The 20990-nt window shown below is 29.8% G+C and overlaps 3 protein-coding genes across 3 annotated transcripts; 1 reads left to right on the forward strand and 2 right to left on the reverse strand.

Moving 5' to 3' along the window:
• Positions 1-144: 144 nt before the first annotated feature.
• Positions 145-1924, reverse strand: LOC107632379 (protein NUCLEAR FUSION DEFECTIVE 4-like). Its single transcript, XM_016336065.3, has one exon. It carries the CDS (start codon positions 1922-1924, stop codon positions 164-166), a length of 1761 nt encoding a protein of 586 aa, XP_016191551.1. The 3' UTR covers positions 145-163.
• A 7222-nt stretch (positions 1925-9146) lies between these two features.
• Positions 9147-11762, forward strand: LOC107629268 (putative glucuronoxylan glucuronosyltransferase IRX7). The gene is made up of 3 exons (XM_016332014.3): positions 9147-10487; positions 10563-10813; positions 11053-11762. Exons 1-3 carry the CDS (start codon positions 9921-9923, stop codon positions 11531-11533), a joined length of 1299 nt encoding a protein of 432 aa, XP_016187500.2. The 5' UTR covers positions 9147-9920; the 3' UTR covers positions 11534-11762.
• Positions 11763-17299: 5537 nt separating this feature from the next.
• On the reverse strand, positions 17300-19602 carry LOC107629265 (xyloglucan endotransglucosylase/hydrolase protein 31). Its single transcript, XM_016332012.3, has 4 exons — positions 19020-19602; positions 18747-18847; positions 18435-18652; positions 17300-18013 (listed from the first exon to the last, which is right to left on the reverse strand). Exons 1-4 carry the CDS (start codon positions 19474-19476, stop codon positions 17650-17652), a joined length of 1140 nt encoding a protein of 379 aa, XP_016187498.2. The 5' UTR covers positions 19477-19602; the 3' UTR covers positions 17300-17649.
• Between the last annotated feature and the right edge of the window lie 1388 nt (positions 19603-20990).

The raw sequence follows: 20990 nt of genomic DNA on the forward strand, positions 1-20990 counted from the left end.
ATTGTATTTGTATGAACATAAGATACGAATCTTGATATCTTGATATGCACAACAAAACCAAGTCGTAGCATATTTATGGAAATCTACTCCTAGCTAGGTTCTAAATACATACATACATACATACAAAAACTACCTAAGCTACCATGAGAATACAAATTATATTCTACAACCATACAATATGTTGTTGTTTATGATTCTCTCTAAACTTCTTGTATATATCACCCTTATAGAATTCACTTGTTCTCTTCACCAAAACAAGAGAAGCAAAAGCACCTAAGAGTATGATAGTGGCAAAAATGACAAAAGTGAAATTATAACAATCCATTCCAAAGCATACTAATTCTCCCACCTCCTCATTCAAACTAACACTATGATCAATTTTCCTAAGCTGGTTCTTAGCCTCTGCATCATATAAGGTCCCACCAACCAACACATTCATCAAATAAGAACCTATAGGGCTCCCTAGGTGCCAATAATTCAGCAATGCACCATAGTGTTTTAGGCCAAAAATCTCAGAAATTGTGGCAGAAATCAATGGAATTTGAGCACCAAAGCAGAATCCAATTATGCAGCTTGCTATGTATAGTCCACTGTCATTGCTAAGCACAATTGCAACATGACCAATCACTGAGATGAATAGAGAAATTGTTACCAACCATGGCCTAGGTAACTTGTATAGTCCTAACAATGCCTCAGATGCAAAACCAGAAAAAACTCTCCCAAAGAAGTTCCATACACTTACTAGAGATACAAAATACTGAGTTTTAACCTTTGAGTACCCTAAAGATTCACCAATCTGTCCAAGGTTGTCAATTGCTGCCAAATTAGCACCAAGCCCACATATTGAAACAAAGAATATCAGAAACATGTCAACACTTAAAAGTGCTTGTAATATTGTGTGATCTTCTCCTCTTTCAGGCTTATTCAATATGCTTTTAAAACAAGAATACATTGTTGTTGATGTTGATGTTGATGTTGTTGGCTCTGCCTTATTGTTATTATTATTATCATTCTCTTGATTCTCAATGATGACATTGAGATTCTCACTCTCAGCCTCAGAAAGTTTCCATAAGAACAGATCCTCTCTTATGGCAACAAAGAGAGGCAGGACAAGCAAGAACAGAAAGATTAGAAATGCAATCAAATGATATGCAAACTTTGAAAGATGACATTCAAACAAGTGAGTAATGGTGATACCCAAGATGAAAGTTGCAAGAGCAGTGGCTATGTAAAAGAAATGAAAAAAGGGTCTAGTGTCATTGAATTGTGTTGAAGGCTCAAAGCCTCTAATTGTGAATGCAAAGAGAATTGACACAATAGCTGGAAAAACAGCAAGAACAAGAACAATAGACCTTGTATCTTGATAATAATAATGAACTGAACAAGAAGCAATAATAGTCTTATGGAATTGTGAGATTATAGCTGCACTCAAACCAACAAAACTCTGCAAGAATCCAACAACAATTCCTCTGTTGAGAGGGAATGTGTTGACACATGAGATCATCACTGATGTTGCTGCAAAATTCTGAGAATGTGTTCCAATCACAAAGTAGAGACACATTTGCCAAACCTCAGGCTTTGGAATCTTCTGTGTTATTGAGAGCCAAACCATGAAGTAACCAACAAAGTTTGTGACAGCTCCAATGAGAAGAATCATCCATGTTGGTGTAATTTCAGCAATTAGCCCTGAGATTATGCCACTGTTTGCACCTAGGTTCTTGAAGAAACCTATTGTGTTGAGGGTAGTTTGGTCATATCCTAATGTTGCCTTAAGATCCTTTGAATACATACCAAACATGTAAGAGCCACCAGCACATGATAATATCAATGATGAACCAAACACCATGAACCATTTACCCTTGTGAAATTGCTTTGCGAAATTACCATGATACCCTTGGTGATTATTATCCTTTGCCACCATCATCTTTGTGAACTATGATCATAAAATTAATCAGTGTTATATATTGAAACAAAATTTGAGTAACTAAGTTGTTTTCACGTTGTTGGAAGAGTGTTATATTAACAAAAATGATCAATGAATTAACCATGTATGCATGCATTGTATGTTGTTGCTAGTAATGAATTATGAACCGATTATAGGTAATTAGTCGGTTTATAATTATTGCTTGTTAATTATTTTTGAAGTAATAATTAAGAGGAGTATGTTGGATGTTGTTTTTAGATTCATGAGGTATTTAGTTTATTATTATAAATGGAAAATGATGGTTAAAAAGTAACTTCTAAGTTGTAACTCGCTAGGTTGGTTAGTATGAATTCTAGGATATATATGAGACATATAACAAACAAAAATACCAAAAAGACAAAAACGGATTTGTTTTATTGTGTAAAATTAATTATTGAATATTAGATATATAATTAAAAATAATTAAAGTAAGCCAAATATATTTTTACTCTCATTTTTTATTATACTTTAAATTATAAATGTGAAATTGATATGCATGAAGTATTAGACGATAGTATGGATTATATTACTTTTAATTATGAATTTATCTATTATGTACTCTTAGGACATATGTTAAGATTATAAAATAAAAAAAAAATATTAAAAATATAAAAAATTTAAGTTTTGAATGCATTTATTTTATATTTATTTTGTATTTATTAAATAAAAATATTTAAAATTTTCTACTAATAGTAATCTTATCATGTGTTTTTAACATATATGTCAGCTAAACATTATTTTAATTATTTTTATGAATTTTTTATTTATTAAAACCATGAAATAAAAAATTTACAAAAACCAAAGCCATAAACTAGTAATCTTATTATCTAACATTTTAAAATTAGAAAGAATATATATAATTTATATTCCAATTTCTCGACTTTAAAAAGAACTAAAAATATTATTTGTACACTAAAATTAGCTACTAAAATCATTTATCAATGTATTTATGTATAAATACATGTGTAGTTTAATTTATTTTTAATGTGTATTTATATTCTAATATATATTTTATACTAATGACTGATTTTGGTAGCTGATTTGAGTGTACACGTATCATAACTGAAAAAGAATATACATGTTTCCACAAGCAACGCAAAGACAATTTTTTTTCATTGAACTTTAATTTTTATTTTTCAATAAATAATAAGGATCATTATATTCTATCTTTAAAGGATAGGGAATGCAATCCCTTATTCATTCTATATTTTCTATCCCTGTGTATAACAACTCATTCCTATAATAACACAGCTCACTCCTCAATGAAGTAGGGTCAGTCCATATATATTATGTTCGTTTGATTTTGATTTGAGGAATATTATTGAATTGGTAAATGCACAAATTATATAAAAATTATTTGTAGTAGTGTGAAATTTGTATGTGTAGAAAAGTCTATTATAAAACACATCATAATCATTTAAACAAATGGTAATTAATTATTTCATATGAATTTTGTATATATAGAATAGTATATTTCATATGAAAAAATGAGATTGAAAGTTTACTTTAATTTGTATTTTAATCAAAACGTGTATGTTAGCACATATATATTTATAATTAATTTGCAGGTAGTTAGTTTTTATTTTTTATTTTTTCCCTTTAATGCGTGGAAATGGTAAACTTGCATACGGTTTTAATTTATTAGAGGGGCTAACCATATATGCCAATATTTCACACGTCTTAATGAATAATTAAATAATGCACCTACCATTTCTTGACCAATATATACCAATAGTCAACTTAATTAATATATAAGCCATGCCTGCCATCCAAAATGAATAAGTTTGTAAAATAGATTCGTGTATGTATGGTGACTTGGTGAGGTAAATATTCATTGTTTTTTTTTTTTTTTTTTTTTTGTATTGAAAGGGTAAAAGAGTTTTATATAAATAATGAATCATGTATTATTACATTATTAAAAGTAACTAATTTTTAAATTTAATATTTATATGTAAAATGTATAAATTTATTTATTTAATGACTATATAAAACTTTATTTTGCTGGGTCATATATATATATATATATAGGTAAGATTTTGGGTTATATTTGTTTGTGTGAATTTTAGATTGACTCAGACCCAAAACCAAATCAAATAAATTAAGGGAAAACGACCTACGTATTGGAGAAGATTATAATAAAACATTTATAAATTCTGTTGCATATATATATAGTTGCATTGATGCCTTATATTATTGGTTGAACACGAAAAGAGATGTTTCAAAATTTTCAGCAAACTAAAATAGTAAAATTAAAGGGAATTATAAGCAATGCTACGCGGATGATATAAAATACACAAATTAAAGAAACAAAATGTTTGAAATAATAAAAATCAGTTCAAATTATTAGTTTAAAATTCTTTTATTTTATATTCATTAATTATCGTTATAATAAATCAGTAATATTAAATGTAATATATATATATATATATATATATATATATATATATATATATAATAATTATAAATATTAAATTTAAATAAAATAATTTTAAATTATTGTCTCCGATAAAAGACTATTATTAGTGAATGCATATGTTTGTTGTCATGATGCTAAAATCTAATAAACTGAAAAGAAAGCATTTTTTATCTACAAAAAAAAAAAAAAAAAAAAGAAAAAGAGGTTCTAACATGAATGTGGAAGGGGTATTGAAAGTGTTTGAGGCTATATAATGTGATTGGTACCTTACCACTACCCCACCCCATACTTCGCAAAAGAGAATACAAACAATCAATAATGCAATCATGGTTTATGAGATTTGGCCACTTATTATATTATTAGATGTGGAGTTTTATTATGTGTGAACATATATAATATATATAACATATATGAGATATTAGATCGACTTACATTTTATATTTAAAAAAATATAAGAAACTAATTTTTAATTAGAAAATATTAGTTAATTTTAGAATTTAAATTTAGAATTAACGATTTAGAAAATTTTAGATAAATAAAATAATTTTACTACTTATATATATATTTTATCAATAATCATTAGTTGAATTATGCTTATTCTAATTATTCCACACGGATTGATCTTTCTTGATGAAGTGCTTAAGATATATATAGGTATATATGTTTAGATATTATTGATACAATGATACTCATTGATTTTAATTTTTATCATTTTAAGAGAAGAATTGTCTTATTTTTTGTGTAATTATACTCTTTGTTAGAGAATGATACGAGTCTATTAGCAGTTACTACTTTCGGCCTAATATAAGAAATTGAAAGTGATGAGATAGTAATTGAGCTAGATAAATCAGTAGTTGAGCAGATGGACAAAAGGGTAAAGAAATAGCCAGCGTGAATGAAGGATTATGAACTTTAAAATAAGGACGTAGTAGAGTAATAAAATTAGAGGTAGTATTGAGTTAGTTACGTAACAACTTAGAGAGAGAAAAGAATAAAAAGGAAGGCAGAGAATAGAGGAGTGGTAAGAAATTATGAATTGTTATCATTGAGGAGTGTGTCCTTCACTCGAAAGGAAAAATTATTGTTCATTCAATTCAGATTACATACACATTGATATTTGATTTTTACTTCGTTCTAAACTGCATGATCTCCTTACTTATTTTGTGGTTGATATACTGTTGCTTGAACTTAAATTGCTGAACAGGACTAACAATTGGTGCTTTCATTGAGAGATACCAAAGATGACTGAAGGAATTCGATTATTCCGACTAGAAGAATTAACACTCTCCAATAAGCATGAGGTAGCAACGCTGAGCCGTGGTTTAGTGGAGGCGAACAAACAGATAGCAGAAACGCACCAGCAACTTACAACGATGGATTCATCATTACGTACTATTGAAAAACTACTCCGTTAGGATCTGAAACCGAAGACAGCTAGTAGCGATCCTAGTTTTGCTAGAGATAATGTGGTGAAAGGCTCAGGGTCTGTTAATTTAAATGGAGAACCGCAATGGCCACGGAAATTGAAGGTGGCTGACCTTCCTATATTCGAAGGAGATAGAGTAGAGGGTTGGATTTTTCGGGCAAGACAATACTTAGAGACCTTCAACATTCCAATTGAACAAAAAATTTGGGTACTATCCTTCCATTTAGTGGGTGCAACCTATGCATGATACCGCTAGGGAGTCAACAACAATATTACGTACACTTGGGACTCATTCCTTGAGGCGCTGAATGCTCGTTTTGGCAAGAATGTGTTCTATAATCCAAAAACAGCTCTCAAAAAATTGAAGCAAGGTAGGTCGGTAAAAGAGTATCAGTGTCAATTCAAAGAATTGAGCAACTGTGTAACAGGACTGAGTGAAGAGTGGATTGTGACTCTGTTTACCGCTAGATTCTAAGAGCACCTGAAGTGTGAGTTACTACTAGCCCGACTCAATTCCTATGTGACTATATCCAAACTATCTCTCTTGTCAAATTGCACGAGCAAAAATATATAGTAATATTGGATCGAAAGTAGCAGCTGTTAATGAACTCGTATCAAAGAACCAATCAATATATAAAAAACAATTCTACTTAAAAGACGAATGCTTGAGAAAGAATTGTAACTTTTTATTATATATATATATATATAATTTAATCTTTATATTAGTCATTATTTTTTATTTTTTTTTCTTTAATTTTCCTTTTGTAGTGAAAATTGACAAGTGTTTAGTAGGCTGAATCAGCCCATGAAACCTTGTGTGGCTCGAAACATATCTAACCAAAGTTTTCTGTCTTTAACCTTTTTATGTGTATTATTATCTTGGTCATTTTTTTCTTTCCTTAATCAGCAAGGAAAAAGAAGAAGAAAGAAAGAATTGAAGAAAATAAGATAATGATATTCTATTATTCTTCAGCCACCTCCTATATATAATACTAGAGGAAATATCAATTATATACACACACTTTTATAATATATATATATATTTTACAAATATATATGCTTTTTAACTATAAAAACAGTGATACAAATAATACTCTTCTATAACAGTAATTGGCACAATATATTTGGTGACTATAGAGATTAAGGAAATATAATGATGGCAACGTAGGCTAGACGCATTAATATTTTTTGCGTAATCTCTCCATGGATGGTGGCTGCTCAAATAAGTAATAATGTATTCTTATATGACCAAAAATCCCACCCAAAAAAAAAAAAAAAAATTCCACCAATGCCATCACATTTAGCAAATAATGTCTTTATCAAAATTTCATTTTAGGTGATGCATACTAATCCTATTGCCTTTGACTTAAAGTCACAAACAAATTGCTGCCTCATTCTTTACTAATAATATACCTATACAAACAATGAGTAATAATTAATATACTATACTGGTTTAACTATTATTATTATTATTATTATTATTATTATTATTATTATTATTATTATTATTATTGTTTAAGTTCATTTACTAAATATTTTACCATATTTATATCTTCAACAAAATGTAACACTCAAGAATTTAGAGTATATTTAGTTTGTGTTTTTATTTTTTATTTTATTTTTTAAATTTTGTAAAAAAAGAAGAAATAAAAGGTAAAAAATAGAAAATAAAATTCACAAAATGCTAAAAATAAAACATAAACCAAATGTATCTTTAAACTTTTTGTTTTGACAAATAGTTTCTGAAAAACTGATAATTATTTTTCTTATTTTTCATACCATTAATAAAAAGGTAGAAACTCAGGTGCAATCGACTTCACATGAAGTTGATACCTGAGAGTTATTAGATGATTTGATTAATTTGACTAAATTTTTATCTAACGGTTCTCAAATATCAACTTTACATAAAGTCACATAAGTTTTTACTATTTAAAAAATTTTTATATAGTAATATTTTACCATAATTGCTCCTACCTAATTAATCTCCTGAGAGTGATAAAAATTATTAGTTTGCTCTAAAATAAACCAATTAGTTTGGCCGGTGAAATAAAATTGTTAGCATACGTCAACTTCATATAGTGATGAATGCTTTTGATAATAATTTAAATCTTAAAAGCCTTTTGATCCCATCCAAAACCATTTAATTTGAACTCTTCTTCCAATTCATATCTCTCATTTTTTTTTCTTCCCCCAAAATTTACGTGTTACTAGCTAGAACATAAAATCGTTGCTTGCTTGTCGTGTACGTACGTGACTTTTGATTATATACAAAAATTCTGCACCATACTCTCCCTTTAGCTTATCCCATACTCTTATTACAATATTATCTATGAATTATTATATGATAACGAACCATCCATATTATTGTGCCCGCTACGGCGCTACTTACTGGCTGGGAAATGGAATAATTAAAATAATATTATGCACTTTATCCATTCAAAAAGTATTATTTTTCTATCAAATTGAATGCATGTATATGTAATTTCAGGAGTTAACAAATTTTCAAAACTATTTTTTTTGGTAATTCTCTGAACATTTTAATTATATATATGAAGGGAATTTTTATTAAAAAAAATCCCTAATGATAAATGGGAGATATTAAAAACATGCAGGACGTTTTTTTTAAGCAATAATATATACTAAATTGAAAAGAAAAAGGGGACATTTATTATATAATCGGATCAACATTATTTGAAATGACTCATGAAAATTTATTTATTTATTTTTGTTGACTACTGATATTATTGCCTTGAAATACTTGAGACAAATTGTCACAATCTTCAAGTTTCCATCTATTGATAAAGATCAAAGTGATAGGATTTGTAATATTCACGCAACTGGGCAATTATTTATGTTAAGCGACGGGTGAAATAGACCAAAATATACATAGAAAAAGCATACAAAAAATAAAGGTTCAATAATTATGGCTTTCTTTAAAAATAAATAAGAGTATGATAAATTAATTGTACGTAGGAGAAATAACAATCTTCAGTTTCAATTCAAGGAGGATTACTGAATTCAAACTCTAAAATTAGTTTTATTTAAGAGTTTGTGGTTAATTAATGAATTATTATATATATAAGATAAAATTTAAATTTTTTTAATATTTATTTAACTGAACCAGTAAAGTAAAATTATTTGACTAGTCTAAATTGATTACAATAAAATAAGACTAATTGATATATGTAACTAAAACGATGCCATTAAAATATGATTAGATAAAGGTTTCAAAATGCATGAATTGAAATTCGGTTGGGTTTAGTTAGCTAGGTACTATCTTAATTAATTAGCAACTGCAAACAAACCATATTAAGAGAAAGTTATCCTCAAGATTTGGAGCGAAAGGCAAATGCAATGCACAAATGAAAATTGGTATAAAAGTAGTAAAATAAACATAGAGTGGAACTGAAAAGCTGCAATGCATGGAAACCGAGACTGTCGCCGAGCACCACAGTAGTGTTCTTGTCTCTTCCATCATTCACTACCACTTACCCATGTGACCTTCTCAAACATCAACCCATCCCTTTATTCATTTCTTCTATTTATAAAGTTAATTTGATGGGAGCACGAGTTTGTTAGTGTTGTAAGTGTGAGAAATGTATAAAGTTAGTTTCACATACAAAAAAAATAAGAAAAAGTGAGAAGTTATGAGAGACTTATTAACTTACTATTTAAAATTTTGAGTTGAATGTGTGGTGTTTTCTCTTTTTATATTTTTTCACTGTACACGATAAAATAAATTATTACTACACTCATTATTAAATAATTTAAAAAATGCATAATATTATTTTTAAAGACCTATGAATCTAAAAAACTTATTTGAAGCTTTTTCTTCTTGTTATTATTGTGATAAAAAATGAGAGGTGGCGATTAATTAATGAATGAATTAATTTGATTATTAGTTGATTTAGTTGTTGATAGAAAAAGCAAGTGGTTATGTGTTGTGTTATGTGTATGTGTTGGTGAGAGCGAGTGTTTCTTGATTTCCACTTCTTCATAAAACCAGAATCCGAAAGCACCCTCTCAACTACTTATTACCCTCTCTGCATCTTCAACTCTTTTGGATTTAAACTTAAATGACATGACATGGCAGAGAACACCACAAGAACAAGAAGATGAAGCTCCAAAGTCACAACCACAACAACCATGGTGCCAACAAAACCACTTCCTTCTACAAATGGCTCCTCTGCCTCTCTCTTTCTCTCTACTTCTCCACCTCCTACCTCATCACCACTTCACCACCACCACCCTCACCATCACAACCACCACACAACACAAAACCCTCCCCCCAGAGAACTCTCTTTGAAACTCCATGGTCGTCGTCCCTCAAGAATCTCAGGATCTTTGTTTATGATCTTCCTTCAAAGTTCAACACAGATTGGTTGACCAACCAAAGGTGCAGCACGCACTTGTTTGCATCCGAGGTTGCAATCCACCGTGCCTTGTTGACCAGCCACGTCAGAACCTTTGACCCTTACGACGCTGACTTCTTCTTCGTCCCCGTCTACGTTTCCTGCAACTTCAGCACCGTTAATGGTTTCCCCGCCATAGGCCACGCCCGCTCCCTTATCTCCTCCGCTGTTAAACTCATCTCCGATCGCTTCCCTTTCTGGAACCGCAGCCATGGGCGTGACCATGTCTTCGTCGCCTCCCACGATTTCGGCTCCTGCTTCCACACCCTCGTGAGTTAGTTACTCTTATTACCTTTCGTAACAGAATTCTAACTAACTAACTAACTAGCAAGGTTGGTTTTGAAGGAGGACGTGGCGATTGCGGATGGCGTGCCGGAGATAATGAGGAAATCGATCGTGTTGCAGACGTTTGGCGTGACATATAAGCACCCGTGTCAGGAGGTTGAGAACGTCGTCATACCGCCGTACGTGTCGCCGGAGAATTTGCGGACCACCGTCGACAAGCTCCCGGCGAATTGGCAGCGAGATATTTGGGTGTTCTTCCGCGGCAAAATGGAGGTCCATCCTAAGAATGTTAGCGGAAGATATTACAGCAAGTAATCACATTAAATTAACGTTTAATTAGCATTTAATTAATCCCACCAATCAAAGACTTAATCTGAGTTGAAAAAATGTAATAAATCATGGTTTTATTAGGTATGTAAATACTAAATTGACTTTTAACTCATTTTATTTGCATGATCGAGTTACAAAGTACGTTTTAACTTTTAACATGATTAACAATTTATTATTCTTATTATTATTTGCTGATGAACTCAATCTTTTGATCATGAAGGAAAGTGCGAACGATGATATGGCGAAAGTTCAGCGGTGACCGGAGGTTTTACCTTCAGAGGCATAGATTTGCCGGTTACCAGTCAGAAATCGCGCGTTCGGTTTTCTGTTTATGTCCGTTGGGGTGGGCCCCATGGAGTCCAAGACTGGTAGAGTCCGTTGCCTTGGGCTGCGTGCCGGTCATCATAGCCGACGGCATCCGATTACCGTTCTCATCCGCCGTGAGATGGCCGGAGATATCGCTGACGGTGGCGGAGCGCGACGTCGGGAAACTGGCGGAGATACTTGAGCGCGTGGCGGCGACGAACCTCAGCGATATTCAGAGGAATCTGTGGGACCCAATGACTAAGAAGGCACTTTTATTCAACGAGAGGGTCCATGAAGGCGATGCCACGTGGCAGGTTTTGCGTTCATTGAGCGAGAAGCTTGATAGGTCCTTAAGAAGCTCCAGAGTTTCCCGCCAATTAGATTTTGCCACGTAGTGGGTCAAGATTTTGGGTGCCGAAGTTTTCTTTCCACACACGCACATGCGGCACACCGTGGATTTTTCCAACGCGGCATACACACTCTTCTTTATTCAAAACAGAAAACAATAATAATAAATAATTAACCATGTATTTTAGGTATAGTTTTGTTTTGTATAATCATTTTTTGATGTAAATAGGAAGAGGATATATACAATACAATTAATTAATTTGAGTTTTGTGATTATTTATTGATGTGTTATTAGATGGAGAATAATCTCTTACGGATGTAGAAAGCAGTGACCGATCCAAGTGCACTGGTGTGGGGCAAATGCTCCCACTACGATTTAAAATTTTTTTGAGTAGTATATGATAATAATATTTATTTGTTCTTATTGGATTATTAAATTTGACCCCATATGAGAATAATTTTTTTGAGTAGTATATGATAATAATATTTATATGATTATTAATATTTATTTTGGTACTTAATCGTCAATTTAAAAATTTTATATTAGATATTCGTTAGAATGATCAATTCTCATATTTAAACGAAATTAGTGTTCTTTTTTAAAAATTAACTCAAAAGAATATTATTTATATTATTTTTAAATTAGCTTTAATTTTTGCGTAGCAACTAGCAACTATATTAATTGAAAGAACTTTTTTAACTATGAATATCAATAAGAGTCGGCTTCTAATTGTGTTGGGAAGTGAATTTTTAAATAATTATCTAGTAATATATATGGAAAGAGATAAATTTTGATGGTAGTGCTAAGAGAAAAATTACTTAATTTTTAAAAAATATATAATCTAAAAGAATAGAATTTTAAATTATATATTATTATTTAAATTACTATTTTAGTGTTTTAGTTTATATATTAGATATTTTAAAGGCTAATCATATTTTATAATAACAAAATATAATTATAACAATAATCATGCTATATGTACATAAAAAATAATTATCTGTATAAAATATATATTAAAATATAAAATATATATTAAAAATAAGTTAAACAATACATGTATTTATACATAGATATATAGTGATTAATAGATAATTTAATATTTAATTTTTTATATACACATTATTTTTATTATAAAAATTATTATCATGTTATATAAATTTTGCTCCTACTATCAAAATTTTCTGGAACTGGTAGAGAGTGAAATGATTAGGGTGGGGTGTGTGTCAGAAGTATGGAGATAGAAGCACATGGTTTTTGAGATTGTGGGGGGAAATTATTTATGTTTCGTTGTCTTGGCGTGCTACTATATTCTCTGCTAAATCCAGCTAACGAAAAACTTTTAGCTTGTTTTTTTCTCGAGAATGGTGATTAATTTGCTTGCTTATAATGGATAAGACGTACTTAATTATTTCTTTATCGTACTTTATGCATGTTCTATTAGGTAATAATATCTACTAATTGGATGGTAAAAAATTAAAGGAAAAAAAACGTTGGTCACGAGTGGAAGTGTGGACAGCAACTGCTGCAGTTGCACAACTTCCAATGTCGAAAGAGAGTCTTACGAAATACGAATCCTTCTGTGTTAGAAGAAAGTACACAAGAGTCAAGGCTAATTTTGTTTCTTTTTGTCTAAACTTAATTAATTAATTATTTTTACTAGCGAGCTAGAGTTATTTCTAACGAGAAAAATGTTATTTATACACTAAAATTAGTAATTAATATATTTGTGTATAAATATATATATAGTTTAATTTATTTTTAATATATATTTATATTTTAATATATATTTTATACTAATAGCTGATTTTGGTGGCTGATTGGTGGCTGATTTTAATAAACACTTAACATAACCTTTTTAATGATATTCAATTTTTGTTTTCATATCTCCACCATCATTTGATTTTCAAACTCCAGTCACGTTGCAAAGAGATGGTCTTCATGGTTTTTGGGGGACATTTTGAAAAGGCTAAGGTAATAAAAGAGTGAAGCAATGTGAAGTTTTGTTTTGGTCTTTGGATCAAATTTCACAGAGTATTTGGACTCAATTGTTGGTGACTAGAGAACATGAACTTTAGTGGTTTAAGCCCTTTTACAGGGAGCTTGCTTAAAAAGTGTAGCCTTTTAAATCTGGGCCTCCTAGTTCAAAAAACAATTGGGCCTCAATACATGTACACCCAATATTACAACAATTCATTGGTCAGCAGCACACCTTTAAATGGAGTTTAAATCTGCGATGAATTAGTCCTTGATCTATTGAGATGAGGAACACTGTGGACAAAAAAAAATTCTATTCTTAATATATAAAAGTAGATGAATAAGTTTATCCACATTATTTTTAAGATATATTTCTCTTATTAATGTCATGTCAGCAACATCGCTTACTTGGCAAAATTTTAAAATCAACCACTTAATTTTTGCCAAATCAACTATTATTTCCAAATCAGCAAAAAAATATACAAGTAATAGAAATATATGCAAATTAGGCTGCAAAATTACTAATGACAATAATTAAAAATTAATAGTGTCTAACCAAATTTGTAACCTACGAGAATCTATATCTCTATATTTATTATATTTTACCGTTATAAACAATACAATAAATTTATAATCCCAATAATTAATTTATTAATTTCTATAAATAACTCATTAAATGTAATAAACATCCATATTACAAATGTTATAATAATCTATTAATTATAATAAGGGAGCCACTCAAATAAAGACGCCTAAAACGTCTTTTTTTAAGATATTTTTCAATAATTAAAATTTAACATATATAATCGATTAAATCATGTTATTTTTGTTAAAATTAGGTTAGACAAATTGATTTAACAAAAAAAATGGTGAATCAAATCTTGAACTGGTCTAAATTAATATTATTTTTTTTTATAAAAAATAACTACAGTACCTTTATTATAGAAAATGATTAAAATACTCTTATATATATATATATATATATATTAAAATTCTAAATCCTAACTCTACGATAGAAAAATAAGAGACTAAAATTTAGGATTTTCAAAATTAATATATATAATAAAAATATTATAGTCATTTTCTATAATAGGGTATTGTAGTCATTTTCTATAAAAAAATAATATTAATTTATACTAATTTAAGATTTGATTCACCATTTTTCGGTCAAATCAATTTGTCTAGTCTAATTTTGACAAAAATAACACAATTTAATCGATTATATGTGTTAAATTTTAATTATTAAAAAATATCTTTATAAAAAGACGTTTTCAGCGTCTTTATATGAGTGGCTCCCTTATAATAAATTTTACGTTACAAATATTCAAATTCCATACTATTTGAACTACTTATATAAGTCTCTCATCACTATTTCTTCAAATAACATCAAATTTAGCACAAGAAATTTATTTCGCATTACACAACATCTTAAACTTACTCAGTGAAGCATCATTCTTTGGACAATATCACCAAATAAACAGACAATTGATTTATCAAAGTTCGTATGATTGTCTATGAAAAACATTAACACCCACAAACAATGGCAGAGCTTAGTTCAGATATGGCCCCCCAAACTTTTTATAAAAAACTTAGTAGTACTTTTTCAAAAGATAAAAAATAGTTCAATTGACTTAAATACTTTACTATGACTTAAAGTATCTAATAAGTTCAATAAACAACACTCTCTCTATCTTTAAGTTCAAATATAAAAAATTAGATATTTTTTATATGATAAAAAATAATAGAATATTCAATAAGTATTAATATTATTGTATTTGTATAAATTGATAAAAAAAATTAAATAAATATTATAAATTTTAATATTTGTCCTTCTAACTTCTTTTTTACATATTTTACAGGATATATATTCAAATTTTTATATAAAATAATAATGAAAAATCAAAGAATTAATACATTTTTTTAAGAGGAAGGCTAATATTTAAGAAGGAGAACATATAACTTTTACAATATCAACATCTGTAGATAGTTCTTCTACTTTAATGAATCACGAAGAAAGTGAGATATAACCTTCAAAAGTTCAAAAAGTTACTGATGACTTTAACTTTAACTTTTTGGAACGAGATCTTGAAAAACGGCTTTAAATTTGACAATATCACCCAAACCAAACCAGATAGATGAGATTAGACGAGCTTATCTTAAATGGGGTCCATATCAAAAATATTTTGACAATTATTTTCTATCTGACCCTCCCAAAATTTTGTTTCAAGTTCCGCCACTGCCCACAAATGAAAAATTTTAAAATTCTATACTATAAAAAATTTAAAAATAGAAGATGCAATGTATAGATCAATTAAAGGTACAATGAAAGCAAACTTTTTACTCACAACTGTTGTGAACGAAATTAAAGATTGAATTTTGAACATTTTTCAGCATTATTTTGAATTTGCATCACTTGAGACATTATAGTGGGTCAAAGTCAAAGAAAAATATTAACATGTAATTTCACTTCATACTATTTCAATTATTCTTATTAAAAATAACTTATTAAAAAAAATTCTACACATTTTTATTCTTTTTATTGTATATGTCGTTGAAAAACTGCATGCACATCAAGAGATTAAGGAAAAAGAAAACCATACAAATTCAAAACACATTTTTGGAAGAAGAACATACGTGTAAAAATGGAACAAACAAAACAATAGAAAGTGCATACAACTTCACAATTCATAAAAAACATGCCTTCACAAGAATCACCGACAGAAAGAAGAAAATAACAACTCTAACAATAACCATAAAGAAAAAGGAGAACGAGCGCTACATAAGAAGACTAAGTCCATCAACCAAAACAAATGCAAAAATCAAATTACCAAATAAAAATGTTATTTTGTACAATTCCAATATCCAAATTTTGTGTACTACAAATTATTTTAAATAAAACACCTTTTAAATTTAACTTTAGTTTACACATATTTAATTTAATTTTACAAAATATAACTATTTTTAATATTTATTACATACTATTATTAATTTACCGTTATCGTGCGAGTCTCATTCTAGTTTTAATGTAAAAAAAGGTTAGCTTTGGCTTTCACCCCCACTTTTAAGTTTTAAGTTTCAATTTTCATTGGTGGTTCCCAGAGTGACATTTGTTTATTGAACGAGTAATTGTGCATTGTGGTATGCTTAATACTAATTAATAACAATGGAAATTTGATCAATTTTAAATAAAGTTCATCTCCTCAAAGGGTCATATTGCCCTCTTCATCCCCTTAATAAAAGTCCCAACTTTACAAACTTTGATGCATTTATGAATAAAAATGGACGGTTGATGATAAATTAATTATGAATTTGTCGGTATATATATCAAATAGTTTGTATGTCTTTGTCTGAACTATCTTATCCACTTCTTCTCGTGCATTCTTACAATAGTAGTTTGCTCAAAGGCACTAATAAACTTTACATGCATTTAACTTTTTCTAAAAAAAAAAAATCTTCATCAACTCAACCTTACATTAGTGTCAAGGTGTTCATAAATTGAATCAAGGGATGGCCCATCTTTATTATCCCTTTCTTGTTGCTGCTATACACATCAATGAAGAATCTTGTGCATAGGACAAGGTACAATAGCTTATATATAGTACTATAGTTTGTGCATTTAGCCATTCCCTTATGAACAATCACTTTTAATATGAGAAAAATGGTGGTCCATTGTGAGCATTATAGCAACAAATATCCATCAAATATTTGTTATTTCAATGCTTTAAGGGAACATCATCTTTTCTCTCTCTCTCTCTCTCTCTTCCCCACACACATACACGTATTGAAAATGCATCCAAATCAAACTTATTTCAACAATAAAAATACTATAGGACCCCAATGAGAATAATACTACTTCATCACATAATAACAATACAAACATTCCAATCATTTGAGGGCTTGGACGTTCAACTAATCTTGCAATTACACTTGTCATTAGCAAGCTTGGACCATCTCAAACTAAAAACCACCCCCTTAATAAAAATTATTAAAGTTGCATTATGTGCATTCATATAATAACTAACTCAAATCTTATTTATTACTGAATGAAAATCTATATTTCATTCAATAATAGATGATATATGAGTTGACAGATATTAACTCACACTTAATTATTTAATTCCATAATAGATAAATTGTGAATTAACATAATATCTGTTACTATGGAATTTTTACTTAACATTGGTGACCCTAGCACTCTGGGGTAAGAGTATGATCTCTCTTAGGGTCATGGCAATAATAATAGACCAGGTAGTGGTTTTGGACCCATTGCATGGCTGAAATTTGCTGAAGACTAAGACTTCCATACCCTGATGGTGATGCAGATGGTGGCTTGCATGAGGAAGGGCTTTCATTAATGGTGCAACCTTGGAGCTTGAAGTTCTTGTACCTACCAATGAAGGGTTGGTATTTATAATTTGCTTTGTATTTTCCATCTTCTGTTGCCCATGGAGATGCATCCCATATTGATCCATACACATACATTGGTCTATTTGGGTATGTAGCATCACCTTTCCTAGGGTACCTCCTTATGGGAACATCATCCACAAAAAATCTGCATTTTTTTTCATTTTTTATTTATTTTTAAGCATTATATACAAGACAAATTAGTAAGGCACTAAGGATGAATACAAGTACAAGATTGAAGATACTAGAAAAGAAATTTAAAAAAAAAAAAAAGATTTTTTTTTGTCATGTGAAATGTGTCATAAAAGCTTATATTAGTAAATAGGGTTGTTAGGCAGGGGAATCATAGTATCATACCCCATTATTGTTTTGTAAAATAAAGTGATCTTTCAACTGAATTATTGCAGGGAAGTGTAAATTTTCCTTGCTAGATATGGTAGTTGAACCATAATCATAACCATGATCACATAAATATTATCATAATAAGATTTTTTAAAAATAAAAAATTAAGTTTAGAACTTTTGAGGGAACATAATTAAGAATGTTGAGATTGTTGGAGAAATGATTACATTATCTCACTTTGTTTCCATAGAATAGCATAGATGTGAAAATCTTGTGTTGGATCAAACCAAAGATGAAACTTCATCTCTCTCCCTACAATGTTGCCATCACCACTTCCTCTTATGTATACATTTGTCTGCAGAACATATGGCTTATCAGGGGTGGTACCTAGGAACTCAATGTCGATTTCGTCGTGATTTCCGGGGTGATCTTGGTTGTTTGAAAGCTGAAATTCTCAATTGAAAGAAAAACATCAAAAGGGTATAAAGAGTTGCATATGATAGAAAAGAAAGTTTCAATTTTTGTAGATTAATCCTCACATAGAGAGTTGTAATGACCCCTGCAGTATAACCGGGTTGAAGCTTAATTGCAGCACTAAAGTATCCAGATTGATAAGAGTGAAGTGACTTGAATCCACTCCCTGTGTTTCAAAACAAAGAATTGGATAAGAATCAAGAGTATCCTCTACTCTACTTGAGTAAAATTGCGGTCGCAATTGCTGTTGTCGTGTTCTGGTACCCTTCTAGAGGGAACCAGAACAGAACAACAATATTACGACCACAATTGACAGAATGAGGTTGAATTTGACATACCCGAGTTAGAATCTAGCCATATTGATAATGTGCCTTGTTCTAGCCTCTGATGCTGAGGTCCCCATAGGTTTCTGAACCCTTGATCGAAGCTAATAGGACTAATTTTGGAACCAGGGTAGTAGCCAGGTGAAGGTGGACCCTGAGCACTAGCACATATCATGAATGAGAGTACAAGAAGGAAGAAGAAAGAAAGGGGTGATGATGGCAGCATTGTAGTGAACATTAGTGTATATCTGCTACAATGCAGGGTGTGACAAAAGATTAGAGGCTTATACTCTATACTCTTTAGTAGCTGGTGCTTATGGAAGAGTGTAGCTAACAAAGTTGGATATATAAAGAGATTTAGTGAGGCCCTACAGTACCAAAAAGGTAACAAGTTTGTTGATTGGGGAGTTACATATTGGGACACAAAAATGGGTGAAATCCTTGTATTTTGTCCATGGCAGGGAACTTCCATATCTAGTTGTTTCCTCTTTGTTTTAAACGTACATTCACTTGGGTAGGCATCATGTTTTTTTATTGGATATAACACTTGCAAATTACATTGAAAACTTATAACTATTGACAAGGATATAATGTTTAATTCGTCACGAATTAATCAATAAATTTCTGTATATATAAGATAAGATTTGAACTTTCAGTACATATTTAAGCGAACGAGTGAATTGACTACTTATCTAGTCTAAGTTGAGATGTTAGATAAATTAAATCTTAAATACAATCTTAGTAAATGTATTACAAATAAAATTGTTAGTTATGCTGATGAGTGATGAGATTGGTTTGAATACCTATGCTATGCCTATGTCACATGAGGGGTATGGAAATAATATCAGATATTATGGATTTTCAGCTCAGAAAAAAATGACAAAAACATTATCATAGAAGAGTTTGGACAAGGTATATATTGAAGTGAAGAGCATGTAGTGTATTATCCTGTTTTATTTGCTTTGGGAAATGTGATGGAGAAAGGATAACATAGTAATGAATAATAACTGTCTTGGGGTGCTTTCTATCTGTTTCCCTCAATTTCAACTATGCAATCAAGGTTGTTATGGTGATATCAATGTAATTTAGGGTGTTGCATTGATGAAATTCATTGTTGATTTCCTAGCTACAAAAATAGTTCGTCAACCTTTTTTTTTTAAATCTTTGAATATCAGAGATTTCAAAGGAAGTATATTCATCTTAGTTGATGTTATTAGCCAAAAATAAAATAATTAAAATGTAGATGGTTATATGTGAGTGTATAATTGATAACGACCAGTGTAGTAAGTGCATTGAAAAATTTCCATATATATATAATGCTATTTTTCAATTACTTATCTATTATTTACACTGTCGGCAACATGCACTTCACTTAAATGAGAATATTAAAGTTCTTAATTTGATCATGAATTAGGAAACACACTCTTCATTTGATGATGTAAAACTATTTATTTATGTGGTTTTTTAGTTTTCATTCTTTAAATTTGGAAAACACACTTCACTTGGGTAGCGTTTGGTAGAGAGACAGAGACTGAGAGATAGAGATTGAAATAAATTTTAATATTCTGTTTGGTGCAAAGTGGAAGACAAAAATTGAAACAAGAATGAAGCTCTAATTTAATTTATACAAAAGGTAAAATTGGAATTAATTAATTGAAATGAGTGTATTTTAAGTATAAAATATTATTAAAATTTCAGTCTCTGTCTCTACAAATTTTAGTCTTCTGTATCCCCATTTTTTGGAGGTACTGAAATATTAAAATTTTGAGAACAGAGACAGAAATTTTAGTACCGATTTCTGAGCTAACAAACATGATATTGAGTCTCAATCTTCCGGTCTTTGTCTTAATACCTCAAAACAAACGCTACCTTGAGGTTTTTCTTTCAAAAGAATTTTCTTTTTTTTTTAAAAAAAAAAGTAAAAAAGAAAACAATTTAGCTATTTATCTACATGAAAAAAATTGGTATCCATGATTTGTGGGTGTG

The sequence above is a fragment of the Arachis ipaensis genome, chromosome B3 (assembly GCF_059453495.1).
Source record: "Arachis ipaensis isolate K30076 ecotype BB chromosome B3, ASM5945349v1, whole genome shotgun sequence".
Lineage (NCBI taxonomy): Eukaryota > Viridiplantae > Streptophyta > Magnoliopsida > Fabales > Fabaceae > Arachis > Arachis ipaensis.

Coding starts and splice junctions, on each gene's coding strand:
- LOC107632379 (XM_016336065.3), bottom strand. CDS start 1,924: ATGATGGTGGCAAAGGATAATAATCACCAAGGGTATCATGGTAATTTC.
- LOC107629268 (XM_016332014.3), top strand. CDS start 9,921: ATGAAGCTCCAAAGTCACAACCACAACAACCATGGTGCCAACAAAACC. Junction 10,488..10,562: donor GCTCCTGCTTCCACACCCTC/GTGAGTTAGTTA, acceptor TTGGTTTTGAAG/GAGGACGTGGCGATTGCGGA. Junction 10,814..11,052: donor AGCGGAAGATATTACAGCAA/GTAATCACATTA, acceptor TTGATCATGAAG/GAAAGTGCGAACGATGATAT.
- LOC107629265 (XM_016332012.3), bottom strand. CDS start 19,476: ATGGAAGTTCCCTGCCATGGACAAAATACAAGGATTTCACCCATTTTT. Junction 18,848..19,019: donor ATGGCTAGATTCTAACTCGG/GTATGTCAAATT, acceptor TTTGAAACACAG/GGAGTGGATTCAAGTCACTT. Junction 18,653..18,746: donor GGGTCATTACAACTCTCTAT/GTGAGGATTAAT, acceptor TGAGAATTTCAG/CTTTCAAACAACCAAGATCA.